Below are 25611 nucleotides of genomic sequence, written 5' to 3'. Positions count from 1 at the left end.
CCAGGTCTGGGACACGAACCACAGTCGACTACATGGGAGTCCAGCGATATAGCCATTACACCAACTGTTGGTTCCCAAAATAATCTATTCTTCTAAAGGATAGAAAAATCTTGTAACCACTCAGTTGAAAAATGTATTATAAATTCTTCTAATTAATTCCAGGGGTTTTTTAGTACATCTCTCTTAAGATGAGATTTTACAAATATTTTAATCATATGGATTTTTTTGTTCAGCCACTCAAATCTCTTTAGATGTAAGTAAATTATAAATAATAATTATTATTTTGTAACAGGAATAAATTTAAAATTGGGTTTTTGATCTAAATGCAATATTTAACATACAGAAATATAAAGTAGCCTGCCTATGGCTATTTGCTGCCAGAAATGCATGCATGAAAACTGTTTCATCAAATGTTTCAAAGACATCTTGGGCCAAGGTAGCTAACTCTGTTACAGTTGGCAGGTACTGAAGTTAAAAAACAATGAATAAGATGCTCTTTGCCTATGATGAGTGACAACTATCCACTTATCACAAATACAGAAGTTCCAGGAAAGGAAACCAGCAGTTAGCGTAATGGCTATGTCACTGGACTCCCACGTAGTCAACCGCGGTTTGCGTCCCAGACCCGGTGGCTTAAAACTCACGCCAGGCGCATGTGCGTGCGTGCCCAAGAGCCCAAGAGAATGGAGGAGAAGGGATTGCGGCGTGACCATCCCCCCTGGGGGTTGATTTCTTGCTTTCTGTCTCTGTGTCTCTCTCTCTGTCTGTCTGGCGAACGCACGTGCCCTATAGCAAAAACCTCTCCAAAAAAAAAAAAAAAAAAAAAAAGAAGTTCCAGTAAAATGTAATAAACAGTAACAAAAGGTCCTATTTGGTTTTTGTCTTTCCAGATATAACAATAACTTTAAAATAAAAAATAAAATTAAATTAACTGATATGTGGACAGCAAGCTGTGTGGATGAAGTGGGAGAAGGCAACACCAACGCTATGAAATCCTTCGTCTTGGGCTGGCCCACAGTGAACTTTGTAGCCACTTTCAGGTAAAAACCAGTTTGTCTGTCTTCTATTTACCTTGGTTAGCTTCTGTGATCATTTCTAGGATAGAGAGAAAAAATTTTAAAATATGTGAAAATTAATGGTATATATTTGGAGCTCTTAGAGTCATGTACCTTGGTTTGACTAAAGATCTTTAAAGGGGCTGTACTGAAACGACTAGGGGGAAAAGGAACTTCAGATAAAGGTGAGAGAGTGATAGAGAAAGGTGATGAAGGTCAGAGCTCTAGGATCCCCTCTCCAGCATCCTCCCACTTCCTTAGTGTCTAGGTACTTGTTTTACATGTTTTAAGTCCTATCAGTCTTTTCAAACCACTGAACTAGATCTTCATTGAAGCAAATTTTATAAAACAGTCCAATTAAGTTTAAATTGACTTACACTCCTTCCAAATTTTCTTTCTTTCGTTTTTTTTTTTTTTGGGGGGGGGAGGTTTTTTTTGCTATAGGGCGCATACGCTCACCAGACAGAGAGAGACAGAGAGACAGAAAGCGAGAAATTACCCCCCAGGAGGGATGGCCATGCCGCAATCCCTTCTCCTCCATTCTCCTCTCAGGATCTTGGGCACGCACGCACACACGCCCGGCGTGAGTTTTAAGCCACCAGGTCCAAGATGCAAACTGCGGTTGACTACGTGGGAGTCCAGCGACATAGTCATTACGTTAACTGCTGGTCCCACTCCCAAATTTTCTAAAGTAGTTTTTCATTATACAAATGAAAGGGATGTCATGAAATACTTGGTTGCCTAAATTGTGTATCAGGTTTTGATTTTGGATCCATGGATACGTGAAAATAAAAAGGCAATTTGTGAGGCTAGCCAGTGATACGGTGTTTAAAGCAGCTGGGTCCTAGATGCATAGCCAGCTGTGTGTGAGTCCCCAGACCCGGCAGCCTGAAAAAATATGCAAGACATGCCCAAAATCACAAAAGGAAAAACGGAGAGGGTATTTGCAATATGACCATCCTGGGGTGTATGTAGAGGTGTATTCTCTCTCTCTCTCTCTCTCTCTCTCTCCCTCTCTCTCCCTTTCTCTATCTATCTCTTATTCTCTCTCCCCCTCCCCCCTCCTCCCCTGTCTTTCCCTCTCCTGTGAATTTTTCAAAAAGCAAATTATGATTTCTACGGAGTGAAGGTTTTCCTAGACTTACTTCTAGTCTTGGATGGGATTAGAGAATGTATGAATACAGAGCATTTGTCCCCTTATTCTGAAAAAAAAAAAAAAAAAAAAAAATTTTTTTTTTGGGAGGTTTTTTCTTTAAGGACGCTTCGCGTGCGCTCCCCAGACAGACAGAGAGAGACAAAGAGACAGAAAGCGAGAAATCACCCCCAGGGGGGATGGCCACGCCACAATCCCTTCTCCTCCATTCTCCTCTCGGGATCTTGGGCACACACGCACACGCACCCGACGTGAGTTCTAAGCCACTGGGTCTGGGACTCGAACTGCAGTCAACTACGTGGGAGTCCAGCAACATAGCCATTATGCTAACTGCTGGTCCCTGAAAATGCTTTTTTTTTTAAAAAAAAAGTTACTATTTTTTCCATGAGCAAGAGATATACAATGACACAACATTCCCAACAGGGTTTTGACGTGATCCATCCCTAGCCTCAGCCAGCCCAGACTATGGGCGCACGGGTGCCCAGTGTACTCTGGGAGGGCTCTAGTGTGAACCCAGAACCTTCCCCCGTGAGTCAGCCTCACAGAGCATCACGTTTTACCACTGTTCCACTGTCTGGCTCCCTGAACATGCGTATTGGCACTTTTCAGTTCATTGTGAGCATACTAAAAAGCCCATACCTGTGATTCTCAACTACTGTGCCCTAACTATAGTATATAGTTTCATATGTAAAGAATTCGTGTTCACCACATGCACAGGATGCTTTCTATTCTCCTCGCACCACCAAGCTCCTCAAACATCATCCTAAAGTCAGATATAACTAAAAATTCCCAAGCCATTAAATTCTGTTTTACACTACTAGCCCTACCACAAGATTTTAAGTACTTATTTAGAAGAAATATGTGGAGTTTTGTTTGTTTTAGAGAGAGATTTTTGCTATAGGGCATGCGCACTCACCAGAGAGACAGACAAAGAGAAACTGAAATATCACCTCCTCCCCCGCCCCCCAGGGAGGCTGGCCACACTGTAATCCATTCTCCTCCATTCTACTCTTGGGATTTGGGACATGCACACAGACAATACCCAGCATAAGTTTTAAGCCGCTAGGTCTAGGATTTGAACCACAGTCAGCCATGTGGGAGGACAGTGCCTGGACTATGCCACCTGTTGGCCCCAAGAAATATGTTTTTATCTTTCTCTGCATATCTCCTTTTTCATGACAGATTTATATAGATACTATCATTTCCTATTGCTCAATCTCCTTGGAGTTACAGGTAAAAGGAAGCAATTTCTAATGAGGAGTATGACCACATGACACTTAGTCCATTTCCATGGAACATCTTTTTAAGAAGAGAACATCTGGAAACAAGTCATATATATTGTATTGCTCAAACCGTGGTCCTTTAACTAAGTGATCTAGGTTAGCATCACCAGTCATGTGGGTATCAAGTGCTGCTTGATATAATGTGGTAAGAAAAGCATCTCATCTTTGCATGCCTCCTCAAAATCCGTAACACCAAGCTAATCATGGGAAAAACATCTGACAAACACAGATAGAGGAGCATTCTTTAGGATACCTGACCAGTATCAAAACTATCAATGTCAAAATATAGCAAACAAAGAAACAAACAAACAACAACAACAACAACAAAAAAAAAAACAGGAAAGACAGAAATTGTATTATACCTATCATTAAGGAGATATGATAAGGAAATATAATGTGGTGTCCTAGATTGGCTCATAGGACTCTAACAGACAAACTAGTAAAGTCTGAATAAAGTCAAGGGTGTGATTAGTAGTAATGTACCAATAATAGTTTCCTCATTTTGATAAATGGGTCATGATAATATAAGAAGCGACCATTAGAGGAAATAAACTGGATGAGAAGTATTCTGGGACTCTCTCGATAATTTTAACTTCAAGATATTTTATATATATATATATTTGGCAGAATGACATCTTAAAAGAGAAACTACTCTACAGATAACAACTGTAAATCCGAACAAAATACAAACTGCTACCTGAAAGTTTCAGAAGTGTGAACAAAAGTTGGCAGACTTTGGAGAGGAATTCAAACTAGGAAGAAGGCACCAGCACTAGGTGAATTTTCCCGTTTTTAGGCTCTAGCCTGAGGACAGGTGACAGGCATATCATGGTGCAAAGAAACTATTTCTGATGAAAACCCACAATCTTTCTGGGTTAAAGAACCAGAACACAGAATCCAAGTCAACCATAACGTTTGGAAAGCAAAGGGAAAAAAAAAATCTCAGAAAGGAGTATGTCCACAAAAGAAGCTCCAAACTTTGTGTATAGATACTGTCCAAGTCTCCGACTGATTCTTGAACCACACATGAATGGGACCTACTAGAAGCATGTTTTTTTTCTTTTTTTAATAGAGATTTTTGCTATAGGGCATGTGCGCTATAGACAGAGAAACAGAAAGCAATAAATCACCCTCCAGGGGAGATGGCCATACCTCAGTCCCTTCTCCTCTAGTCTCTTCTTGGGATTTTGGGCATGCACACATGCCCAAACATGAGTTTCTAGCCTCCAGGTCTAGGATTTGTACCATGGTCAAGTCCAGCAACCTAACCATTATGCTGTCTGCTGGTCCCTAAAAGCATCTTGAGACTAAGACTAAGATAATTAAATTTACCTGCTGCATAGTACAGATGAGATAGAATTTGCTCTAATCAAGTTAGATATTTGCTAAAACAAATACAAAACAGCTTTACAAATATAACAGAATGCAGAGTCTCCAAAAGAAAATATTCATAATGTCTAGAATATAAATTTCTTTCTTTTTTTTTTGGAGAGGTTTTTCTCTATAGGACACGTGTGCTCGCCAGACAGACAGAGACAGAAAGCGAGAAATCACTCCCCAGGGGGGATGGTCATGCCACAATCCCTTCTCCTCTCGGGATCTTGGGCACGCACACACACACGCCCAGTGTGAGTTTTAAGCCACCGGGTCCGGGATGCGAACCGCGGTCGACTATGTGAGAGTCCAGCGACATAGCCATTACACTAACTGCTGGTTCCCATAGAATATAAATTTCTTGACATGTGAAAGATAATCAAGAGGTCAAACCTGTGATGACCCATATGTTAAATTACCGGAAAATAACTTTAAAGCAACTTTTATGAGTATACATAGTAGGTGAAAGGAAAATCCATTTGAAATGAATGAAAAGATAGGACATTCACCAGAGAAATGGGAAATATTCAAAAGGGCCAAATGAAAATTAGAGAAGTAAAAACTATAATAGTTTAAATATCTCCAGTATAACCTTAATTGCAGAATAGAAATGTGTGAATTTGAGAATACATCACTGACCAATCTGAAGAAGAGAGAAAATAAAGACTTTTCTTAATGAAAAATATATAAAGGACTTGTGGGAAATGTAGAAAGGTAAAATACATGTCATTGGAATTCCAGAAAGGAGACAGAGAATGGGAAAAAAGAAATATTTGAAGAAATTATGGTAAAAACCCCCCACATATGGTGAACAACATAAGTATAAATATTCCGTTAGCTCCGTAAACCTTAAACAGGATGAATATGCAAAAAATAACACCAGATCATGTTATAGCCAAAGGCTGTCAATCAAGGTAAGAGAAAATATTGAAAGCAGCCAGAGAAACAATGCATTATATATAGGAGAACTGCAATTTAAAGTTTAGTAGACTTTTCATTAGAAAATATGGAGGTCAGATGACAATGGAACATCTTCAAAGTATTTAGAGAAAAAACTTTCAACGTAAAATAGTCTTACCAAAAATAGCCTTTGAAAATGAAGATAAAGGGACCAGCAGTTGGTGTAATGGCTATGTCGCTGGACTCCCATGTAGTTGACCGTGGTTTGCCTGACCACGACTCACCTCCCAGGCTTAAAGTCACACCATGAGAAGAGAATGGAGGGGAAGGGATTGAGGAGTGGCCATCCCCTTGGGGTGATTTCTCACTTTCTGTCTCTCTGTCTCTCTCTGTCTTTCTGGCAAGCACACGTGCCCTATAGCAAAAACCTCTCCAAAAAAAAAGAAAAAGAAAATGAAGATAAAATAGATTACTTTTTTTTCGAGCTAGGAGAATTTGTTACCATAAAACTGGCGTACAAAAAGAAAAAAAAGTGTTAACAGAATAGTTTCAGGATGAAGTGAAATATCAGAGGGAAGCTTGGATCTTTAGGAAGGAATGAAGATCATTGGAAATGCTGCGCTTATCTCAGTACATTAAAGAAAGCAACCAACATCACAATCAGCTTAAAATGTCATCTTGTTATCAGCTCAGGAAGCAGTACCTCCTCACGCCGGGCATGTGTGCGTGCGTGCCCAAGATCCCGAGAGGAGAATGGAGAAGAAGGGATTGCGGCATGACCATCCCCCCTGGGGGGTGATTTCTCACTTTCTGTCTCTCTGTCTCTCTCTGTCTGTCTGGCGAGCGCACGCGCCCTATAGCAAAAATCTCTCAAAAAAAAAAAAAAAAAAAGAAGCAGTACCTCCTACCCAGTTATTGTCATATCTATAAAGAAACAAAAAAGCAACAACTAATAGCTTTGAAATCTAAGTCAAACAACTATCCATTCATGAGGAATTCTCAATTGAGTCAAATTGGGGAAAAAAGTAAATAATGTGAACTTCCCATGTTTTATTTTAGGAAACAGGGTACACGAAAATATCACATCTCGAAGGTCCAGGGGAATTTCATACCTTGATCACAAAACGCACTCTCATTCATAAACCTAGCATCCATACCTACCAGCAAAACAGGAGGAACATCATGATTTTACAAAGAGCCATACAAAATAATGGAAGTATTGTTCAGAAGACACAGAAAGCACTTATTCAGACCATGATCCATCCATGAGAGGGATTAGCCGACAGTTAAGTACCTAGTGTGGACTTAACACTACAGATTCAGGTATACCTGTTTATGTATAGATCCAATCAAAATGTTCCTCAAGCCACTATTTTGCCAGGCTAGTAGGAAATTAAGTGTTCTTTTTTTTTTTTTTTTTTTTTTTTTTTTGAGAGGTTTTTGCTATCGGGCACGTACACTCGCCAGACAGACAGACAGAAAGCAAGGAACCACCTCCCCAGGGGGGATGGCCACACTGCAATCCCTTCTCCTCCATTCTCCTCTCAGGATCTTGGGCACACATGTGCCCGGCATGAGTTTAAACCATCAGATTCGGGACACGAACCACGGTTGACTACGTAGGAGTCCAGTGACATAGCCATTACACTAACTGCTGGTCCCATGGAAATCAAGTGTTCTTCCTTGGAACTCCCATTTCCTGAAGGTAGAACCAGAACACAGCAGGTTTTGATAATGCCTCCAAAACAGCTGGAAGACTCCTGAGCCCAGGCTATTTTGGACCCTGCTGACATCACAGGACATGTTCGGAGTCATCCCTATACATTCAGAGATGCATTGATTCCTTTTCACATGTGGATTATCTTTCCAATGTAGAAATTTTGGTGCCTAAGATGGCGTGTCTCTAGTTGTTCTTTAAACCTACATCCTCCAAGTGTTTTGTTTCCTTAGGGCACTTTAACCGACATGACCTCTATCACTTTCATATCTTGAAATAATCTTCCATTTTCCTTTGCCCCTTTTCTTTCTCCAATGTACACTGCTTTCTTCTCTCCTGAGTCTTACTATCCTTTTTTTTCAGTATTTATTTAATTTTATTTAATCATCATCATCATCATTAATTTGACCAGAGAGAGACAGAGAGAAAGAGCAAGGGAAAGTGAGAAAGCAAGCTGCCAGGTCTGGGACTCAAACCATAGTTGGCCATGTGGGAAGTCCAGTGCCTTAACCACCACGCCACCTGCTGGCCCCTGAGTCTTCCTATCTTTAATGGGCCTAGGTATTTATGAAGCTGTGAGTCAGCTATTGACTTTGGAGTTCTTCTGTCTTTAGTTCTCTAAAAATGCCTGCTATTAAGACTTACTAAGGAAAGAGGAAGTCTGGATTCTTTTATAGAGCAGGGAAGATAAATGATGATTATACAAATCGATCTCCATAAATTAACCTAACTTCATAATTTATTTTTAAAGTAATATTTGCTGTATATTCAAATGACAGAACACTGTATGTATACACAATGATGAGAAGGAGCGATCTAAAACTACATGCAGTCATTGGATAACTCTCACAAACATGTTATATGAAAGAAGCCAGACACAAACTAGTATATATACACTACATACATTTACAAAAAGTGCTACACAAGCAAAACTATCGTGTTCTGTTGGGAGTTAGCAGGGTGGGAACAACTGCCTAGAAGGGAGCATAGGACTGTTCAGTGTGAGTCTCTGTTTCATAATGTGGGTATTAGGTCCATGGGTGTGTTCAGTGTGTAAAAATGTTCAAGCTCTACTAAGTTCTGTGTGGTTTTCTCTATACATCTTATGTCATTTTAAAACACTGATTGGCTTAAAGGGGAATTTTCTTAACTGTTATGAGAAAAACAAATCCGAAGAAAATTGATCACCTGTTATGTAACATATTTTTGCTAAGTAAATCTTAGATGTGACCTAAATTAACCCAGAAAATAATTTTAGAAAAGAGAATACATCAAAAGATAGTAAGGAAATATGAAAGAGGAAAAGTCACATGGTCAGATGTAAAAAGAAAAACGTAATGTACTCCAGGTGCCCATTTCTGAAAGATTGCTTACAGAGAAAATTGCTAAGCAACAAAGTTAGAAACAAATATTTATTAAGTGTATTTTTCTGAAAGAAGACTATAACTAGGATTTCCAATAAGATTACTTTTGAAATACGATTTTAAAAGTTTGTGAGTGACAAGACCATCTAGGAATAAACTTTGAAAAGTAAATGAAGGGGCTAGCAGGTGGCATAGCAGTTAAGGTGCTGGACTCCCACATGACCAACCATGGTTCGAGTCCTGGACACAGCGGCTTGAAACTCATGCTGGATGCATGTGTGTACATGGCCAAAATCCTGAGAGGAGAATGAAAGAGAAGGGACTGAGGCATGACCTATTTGCCCCCGCCCGGGAGGGGGGTTGATTTCTCACTTTCTGTCTGTCTGTCTCTCTCCCTCTCTCTCTCTCACCCCGGTGAGTACACGTGGCCTATATCAAAAATCTATCTAAGAAAAAGTAAATGCAGAGCCAAGTATAGCAGTGTCCACCTGTAATCCCAGCTACTCAGGAGGCTGAGGAAGGAGGATTGCAAGTTAGAGGCCAGTCTGGGCAGGCTAGCAAGGCCTAGCTCTAAAAAAGAAAAGAATTAAATATAACAGTGACATTAAATCAGCAGAAAAGTTACTAATCACTACTAATTAATTTATAGTAACTTCATCAAGTTATAGTAACTAAATTACATTTCTGCCTTTTGTATTGTTTTTTTGTTCTTTTTTGGTTTTTGTTTTTTAAGTTTCTTTTCCTGATAACAAACTGGTTTCTGAGTCAAGATATTTTTACCCTGGGACCAGCAGATGGCGTAATGGTTACTTCACTGAACTCCCACGTAGTTGACTATGGTACAAGTCCTGGACGCTGTGTCTTAAAACGCATGCCAGGCATGTGTGCCTAAAATCCTGAGAGGAGAATGGAAGAAAAAGGATTGTAACGTGGCCATCCCCACAGGGGGTGATTCTTGCTCTCTCTCTCCCTCCCTCCCTCCCTCTCTCTCCAGCAAGCACACATACCCTATAGCAAAAATCTCTTTTAAAAAAGAAGTATTTTTACCTATATGCCAAGTTCCTACTGAACCTTATATTAAGCATATAGTTCCATTGGTCTGGCCCTGCAAGCTGCAGAAACACTCTGGGTGAGGTCATTAACCCAGCTTCTCACTTCATCTAGCCTGTGTAGAATTTTGAAGCCAAGTATTTAGATTCCAAATCCAGTCCTCTTTCACACTGTAAGAGCTGTCTCCTGCTGGTGTAATACCACTTGTACAAGGGCAGAAAAGTAGTAACGTGGGTCTGTCTCAGATCCTTCCAAGAGGACTTAGTGTTTCCAAGGGGCATTTTCCCCACAGGTTCTCTGGAATTCTGCTGAGGTTGCAGCTCACACGTGCAGCCTTAGCAATGACAACAGGTTATTGATATTTTCAGCTGGGCTGACAATCTTAAATATTAGTGTAAGTCTTTTATGTGGTTTAATATTTCTTTCATTGTCTTTTATTACAGTTCTCCAGAACAAAAGGACAAATGGCTCTCTCTCCTTCAGAGGTATTTTTTCAGTATATGTATTTTAAATCTTTATAATGAAATCTTTTCTGCAGATATGTGCCCCAAACAAGCCCCCTTCTCTTTAGTATATATTGTTCATTTGTCCTCAAACTAGGCTTTTTAGGGTGGTATGTTAGCCACTACTTACTATAAATAATGTTCTCTCGTAATGTGTATGTAATTTTTAGGAAGGAGAACCTTACAGTGTAGTTAATCATTTTAGACGGAAATTAGTCAATAATCTTTCCCATCTCTGTGTGTCATGTCCAACCTACCAACTGGAGTTAACAATTTTCCTCAAGTATTAAGTTTCCATAAATGCTACTTAGCACCTCAAAAATGATCATCCCTACCGTTGAGCTTACAGACTGAAATGGTCAACTTCGGCTCATCCGTTGGACTCAGTCCTTCCCTCTTCCTCTCCCATCCCCTCCCCCAAACAGTGGGATAACCGAGATTTACACTCCACTGGGGAGCTAAATGAGAAGTCAAAGGCCATTGCTTTGGTTTGACTTTGTAAGTATTACATATTCTCCTGTACCATATCAGTAAGATCTTGGCCTGTCTAGAGAAGACAGAGATGCTTTGAGGAGAAAACAACTCCCATCGGTGTCTTACCCAAGCCTAATAACGCCATCAGTGCCCTGTTCTTTTTTGTGCCCATGCCTAATGTCCTGAAATTTTTTTTCATTCTCTTCCAACCCATAATGTAATTTGACTTTGCTGAGTCTTCCCATCTGTCTTTTAAAAAATAGTATATAAGTATATCGAAACATTAACAGAATAGGTTGATTTTTTTTTTAAATGAGCCATTAGAGAATTCCATCTGACTCAGTGTTGTTTTGGGTTGTTGTTGCATTTGATTAGATACATCAATCTAGAGAAAGAGAAGGACTACCCGAAGAGCATTCCCCTCAAAATCTTCGCCAAGGACATTGGGAATTGTGCCTATGTAAGTGTTTCTAAGCCAGAAGGTTAAATTCCAAGTCCCTGCATAAGGCAGAATGTCATGGATAAAAAGAGTTGGGCAGGTAGGCAGGCAGGAAGGCAATGTGTATTCTATGGGAGGTAGGCATTTAGAAATACCAGCAAGGGAAAGTATATTTTCATGAGTATACATGTGTCTTTGTACATCTGTCTAAAAAGTAAACTCTGTAGAAAGTGAAGCAACAGAAGTTCATATTAACTACAGGATTTAACGTTTATACTTGGAAAGAATATTGCTTGTCAGGTGTCTCTTTCTTCCCCTCTGGCATGGATGTTTCTCTGGATCTTTTCAATAGCAGCTGTAGAAGCTTATAGTAGAGCTATTTCCACAGGAGGCATTTCCTATTCATATTTGGCAATTTTTTTTTTTAACTAGTCACTTCTTAAGTAGAGAGTGGTTTTTGAAAAGAACTTTATTCTTTGAATTTTTAGGTACTGAATCCCTCAGGTTAAGAAGCGGGTAATCTGGGAGAGGTGCCATTTTTAAGGCACCATCATTTCCTATATCGTAGTGTTTATATCATAGTGGTCAAATGAACGTTTTAAGTCTTTAACCCCACTTACTACATATAACTCGACATCTGAAATTGTAGTTTAAGAGCCAAGATGTTATCAACGACAAAAAGGAGGAAACCAGAATATTTTATGATAGTGCGACTGTCAGAGCTCACAGCAGCTCTAGATCACACAGAACAGTTTTACTTGTGTGTGGGAGAATATGGACATAGTGCAAAACAGTTACATTTTGGCCAAACGTTATGCAAACATTCTGATCGAATCCTGAATGCCAGATGTCACTGCTCCAGGGAGATTCATAAATTTTATAGTTTGAGATTGCAGAGTTCTCCTCTGGCAAAGTGTGTATGGGGGAGGGGGTACAATTGTTTCTGCCTGCATTGATTCAGGTGTGGTGGCAGTTGATTACATTTAGAATTTTTATGGAAAACCTTCTGAATTTTTTTTTAACGCCTTCTTTTCAGTATATGGAAAGTGTGTGCTTGAGAAGGACTGATGTCCCACTCTCACTTTGGAAGTGAAGACGAGAGATGGGGTCAGGTCAGGAGCTCTGACTTTATCACTCGTATGCTGGCTAAGTCCAGGATGATGGACGTACTTTGGCTTTTGCTCTCTGAAGTAGCCTTTATGACAGAAGTCTCCTTTAGGGAGCCCTGTTTCTAGAAAAAGTGGTTCTCCCAAATAGGGTTGCATGTATGGGGAGCCTTCTTTACCCTTGGTCTTTTCTCATGTACAACCTGCCAGTGAATTCTCTTCACATTGAACAGAACAGTCACATTCTCAGTTTTGTCTGTTGTTTGTTTATTAGCCAAAGAACTCTGTCTGCTGAAATTAATTTGTTTTGCCAATCAGAAAGGCATGCAGGGAAAAATACACTTCCTATAATTACTGTTTTGAATATGTGTGCCTAGTGTTAAGAAAAACGGTTATCTTAGAAACCAGGTAATTGAGAGGATAGATTCTTCACTTTACAAAAGACTTTATGAGAGGTTTAAGTTGAATAAAAGGATTTTTCAGACTTCAAAAAAATTAAAAAGGCAAGATTCCCCTTTTGAAATGCCTTCTACAGTTAAAGCCTGGTATGTGCCATAGCCATGCCATTCTGATAGAAGACGGACTCTGGGCTGGGTGCTCCAGGCTCTTCCTGTCAGGCTCTGAGACATTTTTTCATAATCCTCGGAGCCACAAGGAACAAAATTTGAAATCAGTGCATTTAAAAACAGAACTTTTAGAGGCAATTTGTCATGCCAAGTAATTAGATTACAGGAACGAAATAGTATAATAGAAGGACAAATGACTAAAATCACTGAATTTCATTTACTGGGTAATGAGAAAAGTCATGGCATATTTTTCTGTTTTTCTATGCAAAAATGTGCCATGACTTTTCCAATGATCCAGTAGGGTTTTTTTATATCATTTTTATTTCATACTTAAATCATTTATCATACTTAAATTCTATTTTTCATAGATTTTTTTGAGGTGTCCCCTCTTACATAATGGAAATTATAATCAAAAGTTTATGTAAATCTGATAATTTACTCTGTCCACACTTCAGGTCAAGATTTACTTTTGGGCAGTCAATTGACAATGATGATCTGTTCATATGTTTTAGAATTCTTTAATGTTTAGCTTTATTTCTTTTTTTTCCCCTGCAGTCTAAAACTATAACAGTAATGAATTCAGATACAGCAAATGAAGTTATCAACATGTCATTACCACTGCTAGGGATAACTGTAAGTTACCTTGTTACATATTCTTAATTAAAAACAACCTTTGATAATGTATGCAACTTCTTTATTATTATGGAGAAATTAACCTCTGACCACTTTCTTACCACCCCCCCCAAAACAACTTTGATACTTTAGATTCATGTCAATATCTTCCACTATAAGACAGCTAATTATTAGAGATGCTCAAGTCTTATTTTGTCCCTCACAGCAGAAAATGAGGACAGTGAAGCTGAAGTGTGTGGGTGCTATTCTTCTACTCCTTTTTTAAAACTTCTGTGAACTAAAAAGCTTTAGATTGTATTATAATTTTAGAGTGATGTTTTCTTAAAAAGAATTATTTTATTTAACTTTATTTATTTTAATTTGATCAGACTGGGACAGAGTGAGAGAGAGAGGGCAAGTGAAAAAGCAAGCTGCCAGGTCCAGGACTCGAACTGTGGTCAGCCATGTGGGAGTTCAGCGTCCTTAACCACCATGCCACCTGTTGGCCCCATGTATTTTTATTGTGTATGCTATATACAAAAAGTTTTTTTAGTTATCAGGTTCTAAATACATTTCAGCTTTGTTTCCCCCTTCTACTTGTTACTATGTGACTGTTCTTCCCTTATGTTCTCCTGCTTCTTCACCTTTCCTTCCTAATTATTATGTCATCATCCCAATAATCAGTCTTAGGATGATAAATTCCAAATGATTCACTCGGTAGTCAGTTTTTATGTAGAGAACATGTGGCTAGAAGCCATATTGGCTGATTGCAGAACCTAAGGGTGAGATGGCTGGTGCCTCTAATGAACTGAGAAATAAACAACCTTTTAGTGTGTAGTCCACACTTTTCCTGTTTTGCTGTTAGCTTCTGCCATTACCTGGGGCAAGGGTGAGTTTTAATCAGAAGTTAGCAGCAAGGACATGAAATATTGCTAACAAATTTTGACTGTGTCTCCTAGCTTCATTGAAAACATTTTTTGCTTTATTCCTTCTAGAGGAGTCAGCAAAGTTTTTAATTAAGTATTATTTCTTTCAAGTGGGGTTTATAGTGTTGCCAACCTAAAATCCTGCTATTGAACAATTTTATTGTTTCCCATGACTGGGCCTATTCTCTAGCTAGAATTCTCGTCCTTTCTGTCACCAAAACTGGACTTATTCAAACAGTGCGGACTGTGCCAACTGCCTATCTCTTCAAAGCCTCTTGGTGTAGTTCATTTCCTGCTTAGCAGCAGCTGAGCTTAGAGATTTTACTTTTTAATCAGAATAGCAGTGTTTGTGACTTTCTGGGTGACAAGGTTGTATTTGCTGGGACATTTTGAAGTGCAGAATTCTCTGGGAAGGCAGAGACTTATTGGAAGGCAGCACGGTAAAGAAGATACTATCCTTTAGAACCAGGAAGTTTCCTCTTCCTTTGTCCGAGGCCTAGCTCTCATTTTTCTATCCATGGGCTACCTCGTACAATAAAGTAAGAGCTGGATGCAGTTGCTTTTTGTGGATCTCTGGACTTCATTGGGGGGAAAAAGAGCAGGATATCTGAGTCCTCTTTTCGGGACTGGGAGAAGGGAGATGATTTTAGGAATCAGCACTACCGTCTTCAGAAACCATAAGCATCCCCATCAGTCTGCTTTATATTGTCCTTGAATTTTTTCTTTTTTTTTTGCAAAGCATAAAAAAGCCCAAAAAAAATGTGTCTTTATTCAAGTACCAAAAGTAAAGACTTATTGTGTCTTTTATTTCCAAGGGATCTGAGAGAGATTACCAGTTGTGGGTCAATTCTGGCAAAGAAGAGGCACCATACCCACTCATTGGTAAGTTTCTGCAAAAACCTAAGGTAGCATCAACTGGGTTTTAATTCTGAGTATCTCAAAGAATTGCTCATATAGTCCTAAACACAAATACTCATTTTAAAAATATCAAAAATTTTACACACACCTCTTCATTCAAGCAGTCAATGGTAGAGAAAATCTTTGTTTTTTCACTTCACAGAGCTATCTTGCTAAATCTTTTTTTCTGTAAGAAAGCAGTATTAGTATTTCTTTTTCTACATGCTTATTTTTTATACTCAGTTCTGGAATTTCTTGTTCCCTTCCCTGTTTACTCTGTTGTCTCTATAGAGGGATTTACGAGTATATGATTCCTACCATGTGCCCAGACCCTTCCTGGGCATCATAGACTCTTAAAAATCTTGACTGATCTATTAGATACTTTGCTATTTCTCTAGTGAAATTGTTCAGCATTTGTTTTGAGAAATTATTGGTAAATGGGTTGTACCTCGCCTTATTTATATCATTTAGTTAAAAAAATGTTTCTGAATCAGTCATTTCATTCAGTGTGGTCAACAGAAATAGAGCAATTAAAAGACAAAGGACCAGCTGGTGGTGTGGTAGTTAAGGTGGCTATTTTGAGTCCCAGACTTGGTGGCTGGAAAGACATGGTGGATGTCTGTATGTGTCCAAAATCCCAACTGGACAGAGAAATGAAGAGGGGATTGCGGCCTGACCGTGCCCAATGGGGCGGGGCGGTGATGTCTTGCTTTCCCTGCCCCCTCTTTCTGGTGAGCGTATGTTCCCTCTAGCAAATTTAAATAAATGTTAAATAAATGGATAGAATCTATAGCTGATCTTGAAAGGACAATGATGTTGGTGATTTGTTAACAATTTTGCTACCTGCCAGATGTTGTACAAAGCATATTGTAGGCACTATCTCACGTAATCCTCTCATTTACCCATGAGATCACTACGGTGTAATTCAGGGTGTTTCAGTAACCTGAAACCAAATGTACATGCTCTGACTTAGAGTGTAGGACATGATCATTCACAGATCTGGAAACAAAATTGGTTGTGTGTGTGTGTGAATTTTTTTAAAGAGGTTTTTGCTTTAGGGTGCATGCACTTACCGGAGGGAGAGAGAAACAGACAGTGAAAGGGAAAGTAAAAAAAAAAAAAAAAAAACCACAACACCCTGGTGGAGGGGAGGCCAAAAAAAAAAAAACACACAACACCCTGGTGGAGGGGAGGCCACACCACAATCCCTTCTCTTTCAATCTCCTCCTAGGATCTTGGGCACACATGCCCGGCTTTAGTTTCAAGCCACCAGGTCTGGAACTCAAACTGCTGTCAGCTATGTGGGAGTCCAACAACATAAACACTAGGCCATCTGCTGGCCCCATTATATTTGCTTTTAATATTGTCCCTTTTTTTAAAGTCAATGAGCAATAATTAAATACTTTAAATGTTTTAATAAAATGCATTAATTAACTTAGGTAGATGCTAAGCTTTATTACTAGCTCTTACTAAAATCTGCGGGTCATGATTGATTTCTTCCATATCAGAGAAACAGGGAGAGACAACAGCCAGCTCTGGGTGATGGGCTCATATGTGCCCAGTATACTCAAGGAAGTCACCAGATTTAACCCAGAACCTTCCTATGTGGGCCAGCCTTGCAGGGCTTCATATTTTACCACTACATCACCATCTGACCGCTACGAGCAATTGTATATTTTAATGTGCCTCGAAAATCTCAGTTACAGATTAGCTGCTGGCTAAATTCAGTTTGCTTTATTGCCGCTATAGATTTCTCTTTTTTCTTAATCTCTGACAGTCTCTGCCGCACTTGATGGTGTGGATGGGATATTGACACCAGACGCCTGTGCTGCTGTGTGGAAAGGGAAAAGTTCACAAAGTTGCATTTAGTGATAAGTCAGTAATAAAAGGGAACTGAATCTTCCGGTGTTTGAGGATTACATGGAGAGGACCCAATTACTTAGAGTACTAAAGAGCAAAAATCATGTTGCAGTCAGATGTCCAGGGTTTAGTTTCTCTAGTTTGTAAACTCCTTTTTGCTTCTGTTTCTGTAGTCTTCCTTCTGGTTATTGCCTATGAACACTAACCTCAGAGGGCAGCATAAATCAAAACCAGTTCCTATGCTCTTCAGAAACTAATGATGTAACTAACAAAAAGTAATGAAATGTCTTTTCAGACAGACATCTTGTGGTATATAATAGGACTAATAGGGATGCTTGACATATATCGTTCTATCCCTATTCTCGAAGTATCATTCAGCCACTAATGTTTGCTTTTTTGATCCTTGCATGATGGGTAAATATTTTAAATCATGGATTTGAAGCTGAAAGGGGACAGGGATTTGCTGAAGATTTCCTTTATATATTCTGAGATGCAAACTAGGTTATGCAGCTCACAATGTGATCTGTGCATTCATTCCAAACAAGATATTCTTTACAGATTTTTTGCCTCCCCCTGTCCACCAAACTACTTAGGTAGGGCCACCTGTATTACGCAGTGGTCTCCAACTATAAGAGTATATGCATGGAGACCATTTAGCCAACAAAAGGATCTTTATACCAAAAGTTCTGAGAGTAAACTGCATAATAATCCCATTTGTAGCACACAAAGTAACCTTCATTTTTCTCTGTGTAGGTCATGAATATCCCTACGGAATTAAAATGAGCCATCTTCGAGACACTGTACTCCTGACACAGGGATCAAAGGACTCCAGCACCCCAGTCAACCCCCAGGAGCCCTTCCTCATGGAACAGCTGCCCCGAGAGATGCAGTGCCAGTTCATCCTGAAGCCCAGTCGCCTGGCTGCAGCCCAGCATCTGAGTGGTGAGTCGCTTCCCCTCTCACAGAATGGCCTTCTTTTGGCCAAAGTTGTCATTTCTGAGCACAAATTTGGTAAAAGGCAGATACCCAAGCTTCCAACCAGATAAGGTACATATTCTTTGAAATTTAAGTCTTTTTAAAAGAAGAGATGGTTTTAAAAATCAACAGGCAGGACTGACATATAACCAGCAGCTAGTGATAAAATAGTCTGTCCCTTCTTTCTTCACCCTTCCTTCCCCTTTCACCTTATGCCCACTGCGGAGTGGAAGGCACCAGGCAGTGCTGCAGGTGCTTCAGTGCTTTCTTTGTACTACAATACCCTCCACTGTGCACTCCTAAATGGTCAATTTATTAAAAAAAAAAAAAATGGAGACTGTCGGTGATGGGTGTCAGAAGACTGACGCTGTGCCTTGAACCTGGTACTGAGGAGTATATGAGACTAATTTCAGCATAGGTCTCTCAACTAATGAATCTAATACAAATTTCCTGTAAGCGTAGTTGCTTCTTACTACCTCATAATATACACCCTAGAACTGCAGTCCCAACTAGTTTCATGGAAGACAGTTTTTCAACAGACCCAGAGCAGTTCGTGAAAATGCACAACCTAGTTCCTGTACATGTGCAGTTCACAGTAGAATTTGCACTCCTATGAGCATCTAATGCACAGCTGATCTGACGAGAGGTAGAACAGCTGTAAATACAGATGAAGCTTCACCCACTTCCTTCCTGCTGTGCAGCCTGGTTGGGGACTCCTGCTCTAGAATAAGAGATATTCAACCTAAGAGTACCTTAATTCACCTTAACCCAAGTTTGGTCTTTGGCTCTCAATCTGGAAGTAAGCCTGTATAAGAAACAAGAAAATGGCTACCAAAAAGGATAGTGGTATGATAGAGAACCGATACTGAGGGGCAGGTGGCATGGTGGTTAAGAGCACTGGCCGACCCCGGTTCTAGTCCCAGAACAGGCGACTTGCTTTCTTACTTTCTGTCTCTTGCTCTGTCCCTCTCGGGACAAATTGAAATAATAAATAAATATTTTTAAAAAGAAAACCAATGCTGAATTTCCGCATTACCTTTGTTATTTGGAACCAACTGAGAGATACAATGAATAGTGCCATTACATTTGCAAACAAGTAGACTCTGGCCGAAGAAGTAATGTGTAAAGGGATGTATAGGCTTTAACTGGTCATCTTCCTTCCACATGACAGATTATTAGGGCCATCTGTATACCAGGGGAAATTCTTCATCTGTGTGTAATCCAGTTGATATAGCATTCATGAAAAAAATAGCTCAGTTTTTAACCTCGTTGCAGAGCTACATTACTCTAAAAAACATCTGTATATAGCTATCCAGTCTTAGAAAAAAACAAGACTAACTAAATCAGCACTCTTATAAAGGTTTGTCTCATATTAAAAGTTAATACGCAATGTAGATCACTTTAACAGAACTTCCTCTAATGCATTTAACAGTGTTTAACTTATAACTACTTTCATACTATAACATCAATTAATTCTGAAATAATTGCAACACCAGCATGAAACGTACATTCCTATTCTTCCCACTGAATCAAGATTTGACATTTTATTGGGAAAAGAGACTTTTATCTTCTTAAACTAGCCTCTGTTGCTGTTTTTCCTCTCTAGAAGGCCAGGTGCCTCCTCTCTCCATCCAGCAAAACCTCTCCTTATCCAACTTGAATCCCAAGGGTGTCATTATAATCTCTTACAGATAACCTCAGTTCTTTGACCCTCCTTCCTACTTTCCTATTCACCTAGTTAAATCTCATCTCTGTGGCTAACCCCCACAGCCTAATGTTAAATAAGGCCGATCCCAATTGGCCAACTGTAATTCAAAACCCCTAGCAGTGTCAAAGACATGCCAGACTCCTGTGTGTGCATGCCCCAGATCCTGACAGGGTGGAGAAATGAAAAAGAATGGATTGTAGTGAGACCATACTCACACTGGTGGGTGCTTTCTCTCTGTCTCTGGCAATTGCACATTCCTTCTGGGAGAAAAAGAAAATACAAGGTCTCTATAGCAGGGCAGTTTGGTATCATTAATGACGATCCTCAGGCACTTCCTACTGGGTAAGTGTAACTTTGTTTCTTTAAGGCATTTTTTAAACTCCTTGAACCAACTTTTATTCACATCCCCACACACATCCAACCTTGTCACTTTCTGTCAATGACCTGACTTCAAATTAATGAAGATATTAGTCATCAAGGACTACTTCATCTCATTAATACCAGCTATACAAACTTAGCTCAAATTTGAAATAGTTATCTCCTCTCCTTTAATGGTAAACTATATTTTGGTTGAGAACAATTTAATTACATTTTCAAACCACTAGAAAAAAGTAAGCCACAGGCAAAAACCCATCTCTCCATTTCTAAGAGAGATTTTTTTCTCATTAGCTTATGAGCGATATCCCCATTAATCAGCCCAACTATAGATAGACATAGTCCTCCCAATATGCCTTAGTGTTGAGAAGACCTCATAATATACGGTCTTACACTGAAGACAGAGTTGCATCCTTGGGACCGGCATATGACATAATGGCACGTAGCTGGACTCCCACATAGGTGACAAATATTTTTTGGAGGGGCAAATAGTTGCCCCCACATCTCCAGAGTACTTTTCATATCTCTAATGCATAAAAAATTGGGTTGTGACTACATAGCTACATGTCCCTTTAGACTGTGAGTTTTACCTCATACTAGGGCTTTGTCCAGGGTATAGAACATAGAAGTTAAACAAAAGATTGAGTGAAGTGGATGAGTTTAGGAGTTCCGTGGGCTCTTCCTGACTGTGTTCCTAGATTGAGGTTTAGCCTCTACTCAACTCCTGGTCCTATGCCTACAGCAGGCTGATTCTGAATGAACGTCTGTGACAGACGGTGAAATATGAGACATGCCTTTTTCTTCTATTTTCCCTGTCATTCTGATATTCTTCTCATATATATTTATTTATTTCCTAGCCTTAAAAAACAAAAAGCAGTATTCTTAATTTTAAGGAGTTACATGGTCAGAATATAACTTCTAATTAAAGTAAAGTTTGTCATTATAATTAAATCCGAAGTTTTAAGAATTGTAATTCTTAGGCATGGAAAAACAGTAGCTTGAATCTTGCCAAGGTTATTTAAGAGAGCTAGATATACCGTGACTTTAGTTTGCTTTACATTTATCCTTATATTTTTCATAGCAATAGGATATTATTTCTTCAGCCTTGAACATTGAGAAAGTAAGAACTAGGCATTAAAAGCTCTATGATAAGGTAAACTTTAATGAATTTTTTTTCTCATCCCCAGAGGGAACCTGAACCCTCAGATTCGATGCTGTGTATAACAAAACCATGGCTACAGCTCAAAGTAGTTACCATAAATAAAGGACTCAATTTCTACTTTATCCTCTGTCTGTGATCATAGGCTAGCTAGTTGTTGATAGAGCATTCTTCCTAAGTGCGTGAAAGCTAAAAAATCAAACCTGGTAGTTTTAGAAATAAAACCAGGTAAAATGTGAGCCAGCAAAACAGTACAAACATGCAGCATACACATTAAACATACTTGCAGACTGACAGCAAGACACATAGAAACTCTCCCCAGATTTATGACAGGGTCATTTTAGTTTCTTTATGAAAGGGTGGTTTTTAGGGAACCAGCAGTTAGCGTAATGGCTATGTCGCTGGACTCCCACGTAGTTGACCGCGGTTCGTGTCCCGGACCCGGTGGCTTAAAACTCACGCCGGGTGCGTGTGCGTGTGTGCCCAAGATCCCAAGAGGAGAATGGAGGAGAAGGGATTGTGGCGTGACCATCCCCCCTGGGGGGTGATTTCTCGCTTTCTGTCTCTATGTCTCTCTCTGTCTGGCGAGCGCACACGCCCTACAGTGAAAATCTCTCCAAAAAAAAAAAAAAAGCGTGGTTTTAGTTTCTGTTTTGTCAAGGCAGGAAGAAAATGCTCTGTTTAAGCAAAAGGGTGATTTTCCTTCATGTCTGCATATCTCCTGCAGGCTACCAAACAAAAGGGAAATCTTTGTGGGGAGCAGTTCAGTGTCTCGGTAGCTCTCATCAAGATGCTATGACCCATGCCCTGGGCAAAGTAGTACTTTTCATACATTATCCTATGTATTCCTCTCAGTAAGCCTTTGAGGGGTAGGTAGGAAGTAATCCTTTATCATTTTAATATTGAGGAAAGAGGTAAAGTACCTTCCCCATGTAAGTGTCTGAACCAGTCATCTACACAGACTCTTGACTCCAGAGCCAAAGAACTTGTTCTAGTCTGATAATAAGAGATACCTGAGTCTGGGGAATCTTATACAATAGAGGTTTACTCAGCTCATGGTTCGGAGGGTCCTCTTGGTGGTGAGTGACATGATGGGCAGCGGGAAGATACACAGAGTGGGGAACACCCCTGTCTCACTCCCTCTCCTTCTAAACCCTCCAGAACTCAATCATGGAGGTCCCGCCCTGATGCCTAATCACTTCCCAACTGCCTCACCTTTCACACCATGATCAGGTTAAGTCTCCACCTTCCTAACATCATCACGGCCATTCACCAAAATGTTATTACTAGAATTTTGAAGGGACACATTGAAACCACAACAGAGCTTTACACACCGGAGCATGTGTACAGTGACAGTAGACTCACTGTACCCTGACGAGCCGCAGTGTGGATACTGGCCTTAACGCCATTTGGTAAAATGTTTCTTCAGTGTACATCCCACCACTTTCTCTCTTTAGTGTTTGGTTTAAGTAGACCGTTCTGAACATGGGAGAAATAAGCACTAAAGCTCCCTTACAGACATTTTGAAATTAGCATTTGACTGACACTACTAACCACATCTCCATCTCCAGGTCACTTAGTTGGGTGTCATGGGAAACAGTGTCATACAGACAGGTTTAGTGACTAATTTTCAAGTACTTTTCCTGGAGAAAAAGGGAGTCAAACCAAGAGTGAGTGCTATCTGGGCATTGTGCTCTTCAAATCTCAATTTCATTAAGCTTAATTGCAAGCTATTTTGAATCTACCCTTAAATGCACACTTCATGGCTCAGCCAGAGATTTAGGCAGAATTTACACATAATACTGGGCCACTGTCATCAGGTTTTCTTCTTTCTAGGGTCCCCCTCACTTTCTAATTACCATAGGTACCTCTGTCTCCATGCACTAATTCTTCAAGTCAGTAAGAGTTGAGTTTCTCTCCAAGTTTTGGTCATCCCACCTGGAGTCTGTCCATAGGCTAAGAGCTGTAAAAATGGGAAACACACACAGCGCCGTGCCCTTCTCACCAGTTTAACTTTGACCTCCGGTATTTGCCTTCTTTAGGTCACTCTGTAGTGCCTGCAAGTATGTATATTTTGGCTGGTTTGCCCAGAGTTTATAGTGGTTACTAGGGGAGTGGTACTTACTAGGGGCGGGAGGAGGGATTCAGCCTGTTTTAGAAGTGGAACCTCAGAGACCAGCAGATGGTGTATTGGTTGCATTGCTGGACATCCACATAGTTCACTGCAGTTTGAGGCCCCAACTCAGCGGCTTAAAACTCAAGCTGGGCACGTGTGTGCATGCCCAAAATCCCAAGAGGAAAGGGAGGACAAGTGATTGTGGCATGGCCATCCCTCCCCCCACCTCCGCCCCATAGGTGGTGATTGCTTGCTTTGTGTCTCTCTCCATCTCTCTGGTGAGTTCATGTGTCCTATAGCAAAAATCTCTTTAAATAAAGAAAAAAACTGAAACCTTAAAGAACTGTGTTTCTGGTTTTTCTTTCCTAATTGCCAGAAAAAGTAAATGCTAGCCAGAAAGAGAGAAAGCAGCCTCCACTGTGGTGTGGTCACACTGTGATCTCTTTCCTCCATTTCTCCATCCCATCAGGATTTGGGGCATGCACACACATACGTAGTTTTTAAACCCCGGGGAGGCAATCAAACATTGGCAGGCCAACGGGTATTCAGCTTCTTACACACAGGGCTTAATCATGGCACTGCTGGGCCAGCCCATGAACTGTTTATGTGTCAAATTGTGTGTGAACCTGTTAACTTTCATGTTAGAATTAGACACAGATGGACCAGCCAGCGGCACAGTAGTTAAGGCAGCTGGATCCCACATGGCCAACTGCGAGGTTCGAGTCCCAGACCACACGGCCTGGAAAACGCACTGAGTGCATGTGCATGCTTGTCCAAAATCCAGAGAGGATAGTGCAGGGGAATGTGGCATGGTCAGCCCCTGCTTGGAGGAGAGGGGTGCTTTCTCACTTTCCCTCTCTTCCTCTCTGTCTCTGGTGAGTATACTGACCTATAGCAGACTGAAGAAGAAGGAAAAAAAAAGGACAGAGATGACATCAAAAAAACATTTGACGTTATCATAACATCTTTCTTCTGCCGATTTCATTCATACTATCTTTTCCCACTTAAATCTCCCAGTTTCAGTAATGGATTTATCGAGTTTTTACTGTGTTCCAGATGGTGAGTATACTGACCTATAGCAGACTGAAGAAGAAGGAAAAAAAAAGGACAGAGATGACATCAAAAAACATTTGACATTATCATAACATCTTTCTTCTGCCTATTTCATTCATACTGTCTTTTCCCACTTAAATCTCTCAGTTTCAGTAATGGATTTATTGAGTTTTTACTATGTTCCAGATGCTGTGCTAGATGCTCTGTGTTGAAATCTTGTCCACTCAAAATCCAAATCAAATGCAAATGCCTCCAGAATCACTCCCCCTGCCCCTACTGTGGATGTGACTTCTTTGCCTCTGAAGGTTTTCGGTACTTGGTTCTTACGGTCCATTTTATTTTCTATACTTTTCTTCCCACCACCACCAGTCCTTTGGCTATGAAACTGTAAACTTCCTATGGCAAAGGCAAGTTGCATCCGTGTTTTCATCCCTGCGTGCTGCCTTAAATATACTTTGTAAAGCTGAGAACTGAAAAGATACCTGAAAATCTGTGCAGTTACAAAGAAGGGGGAAGAAATTGTAGGTTATCGGCCTATGTGTGCTCTCAGTGGTAGAGAGCACAGGTAGTGAGTTCACTCTTCTAGAGAACATTTGAGTAGAGACAAGTCCTCTGCTCCTCCTCCCCACCCTCCTCTACCTCCTCACTCTTTCTCCCTGTTTAATTTCGGACTAATTCAATTAACTTTTTTGTATCCCTAGTGTTATGTTTAAAATGGGAAAAATCTATGTGATGGGATAGTCATTACAAGGCTTTCTTCCATTTTTGACAGTTCCATGCCAATACTCAAGTAAATAGACCAGTAATGTCCCAAAAACAGATGGGAAAAGAATTCAAATACTAGATCCTTCCTTCATTGGTTCTTCCTCAATTTGTAAAATTTAATAGATCAAATTGTCAACCTATGAAAGGACATTTCTAACCATTTTGTCTCTTTGAGCCACAG

General features: G+C 40.0%; 1 protein-coding gene across 1 annotated transcript in view; it reads left to right on the top strand.

Annotated features, from left to right (window-relative positions):
* Positions 1-25611, top strand: part of ARHGAP20 (Rho GTPase activating protein 20) — a 118366-nt gene that overhangs the window by 77260 nt on the left and 15495 nt on the right. Inside the window, exons 4-9 of the mRNA XM_006150969.1 lie at positions 891-1040; positions 10340-10381; positions 11249-11333; positions 13540-13617; positions 15338-15404; positions 18033-18221. Of these exons, the coding sequence (XP_006151031.1) occupies positions 891-1040; positions 10340-10381; positions 11249-11333; positions 13540-13617; positions 15338-15404; positions 18033-18221 (611 nt within the window). The remainder of the gene's footprint in view (positions 1-890; positions 1041-10339; positions 10382-11248; positions 11334-13539; positions 13618-15337; positions 15405-18032; positions 18222-25611) is intronic.

The sequence above is a fragment of the Tupaia chinensis genome, unplaced genomic scaffold, assembly GCF_000334495.1.
Source record: "Tupaia chinensis unplaced genomic scaffold, TupChi_1.0 Scaffold000311_2, whole genome shotgun sequence".
Classification (NCBI taxonomy): Eukaryota; Metazoa; Chordata; class Mammalia; order Scandentia; family Tupaiidae; genus Tupaia; species Tupaia belangeri.
This window is presented reverse-complemented; position numbering and strand designations above follow the sequence as displayed.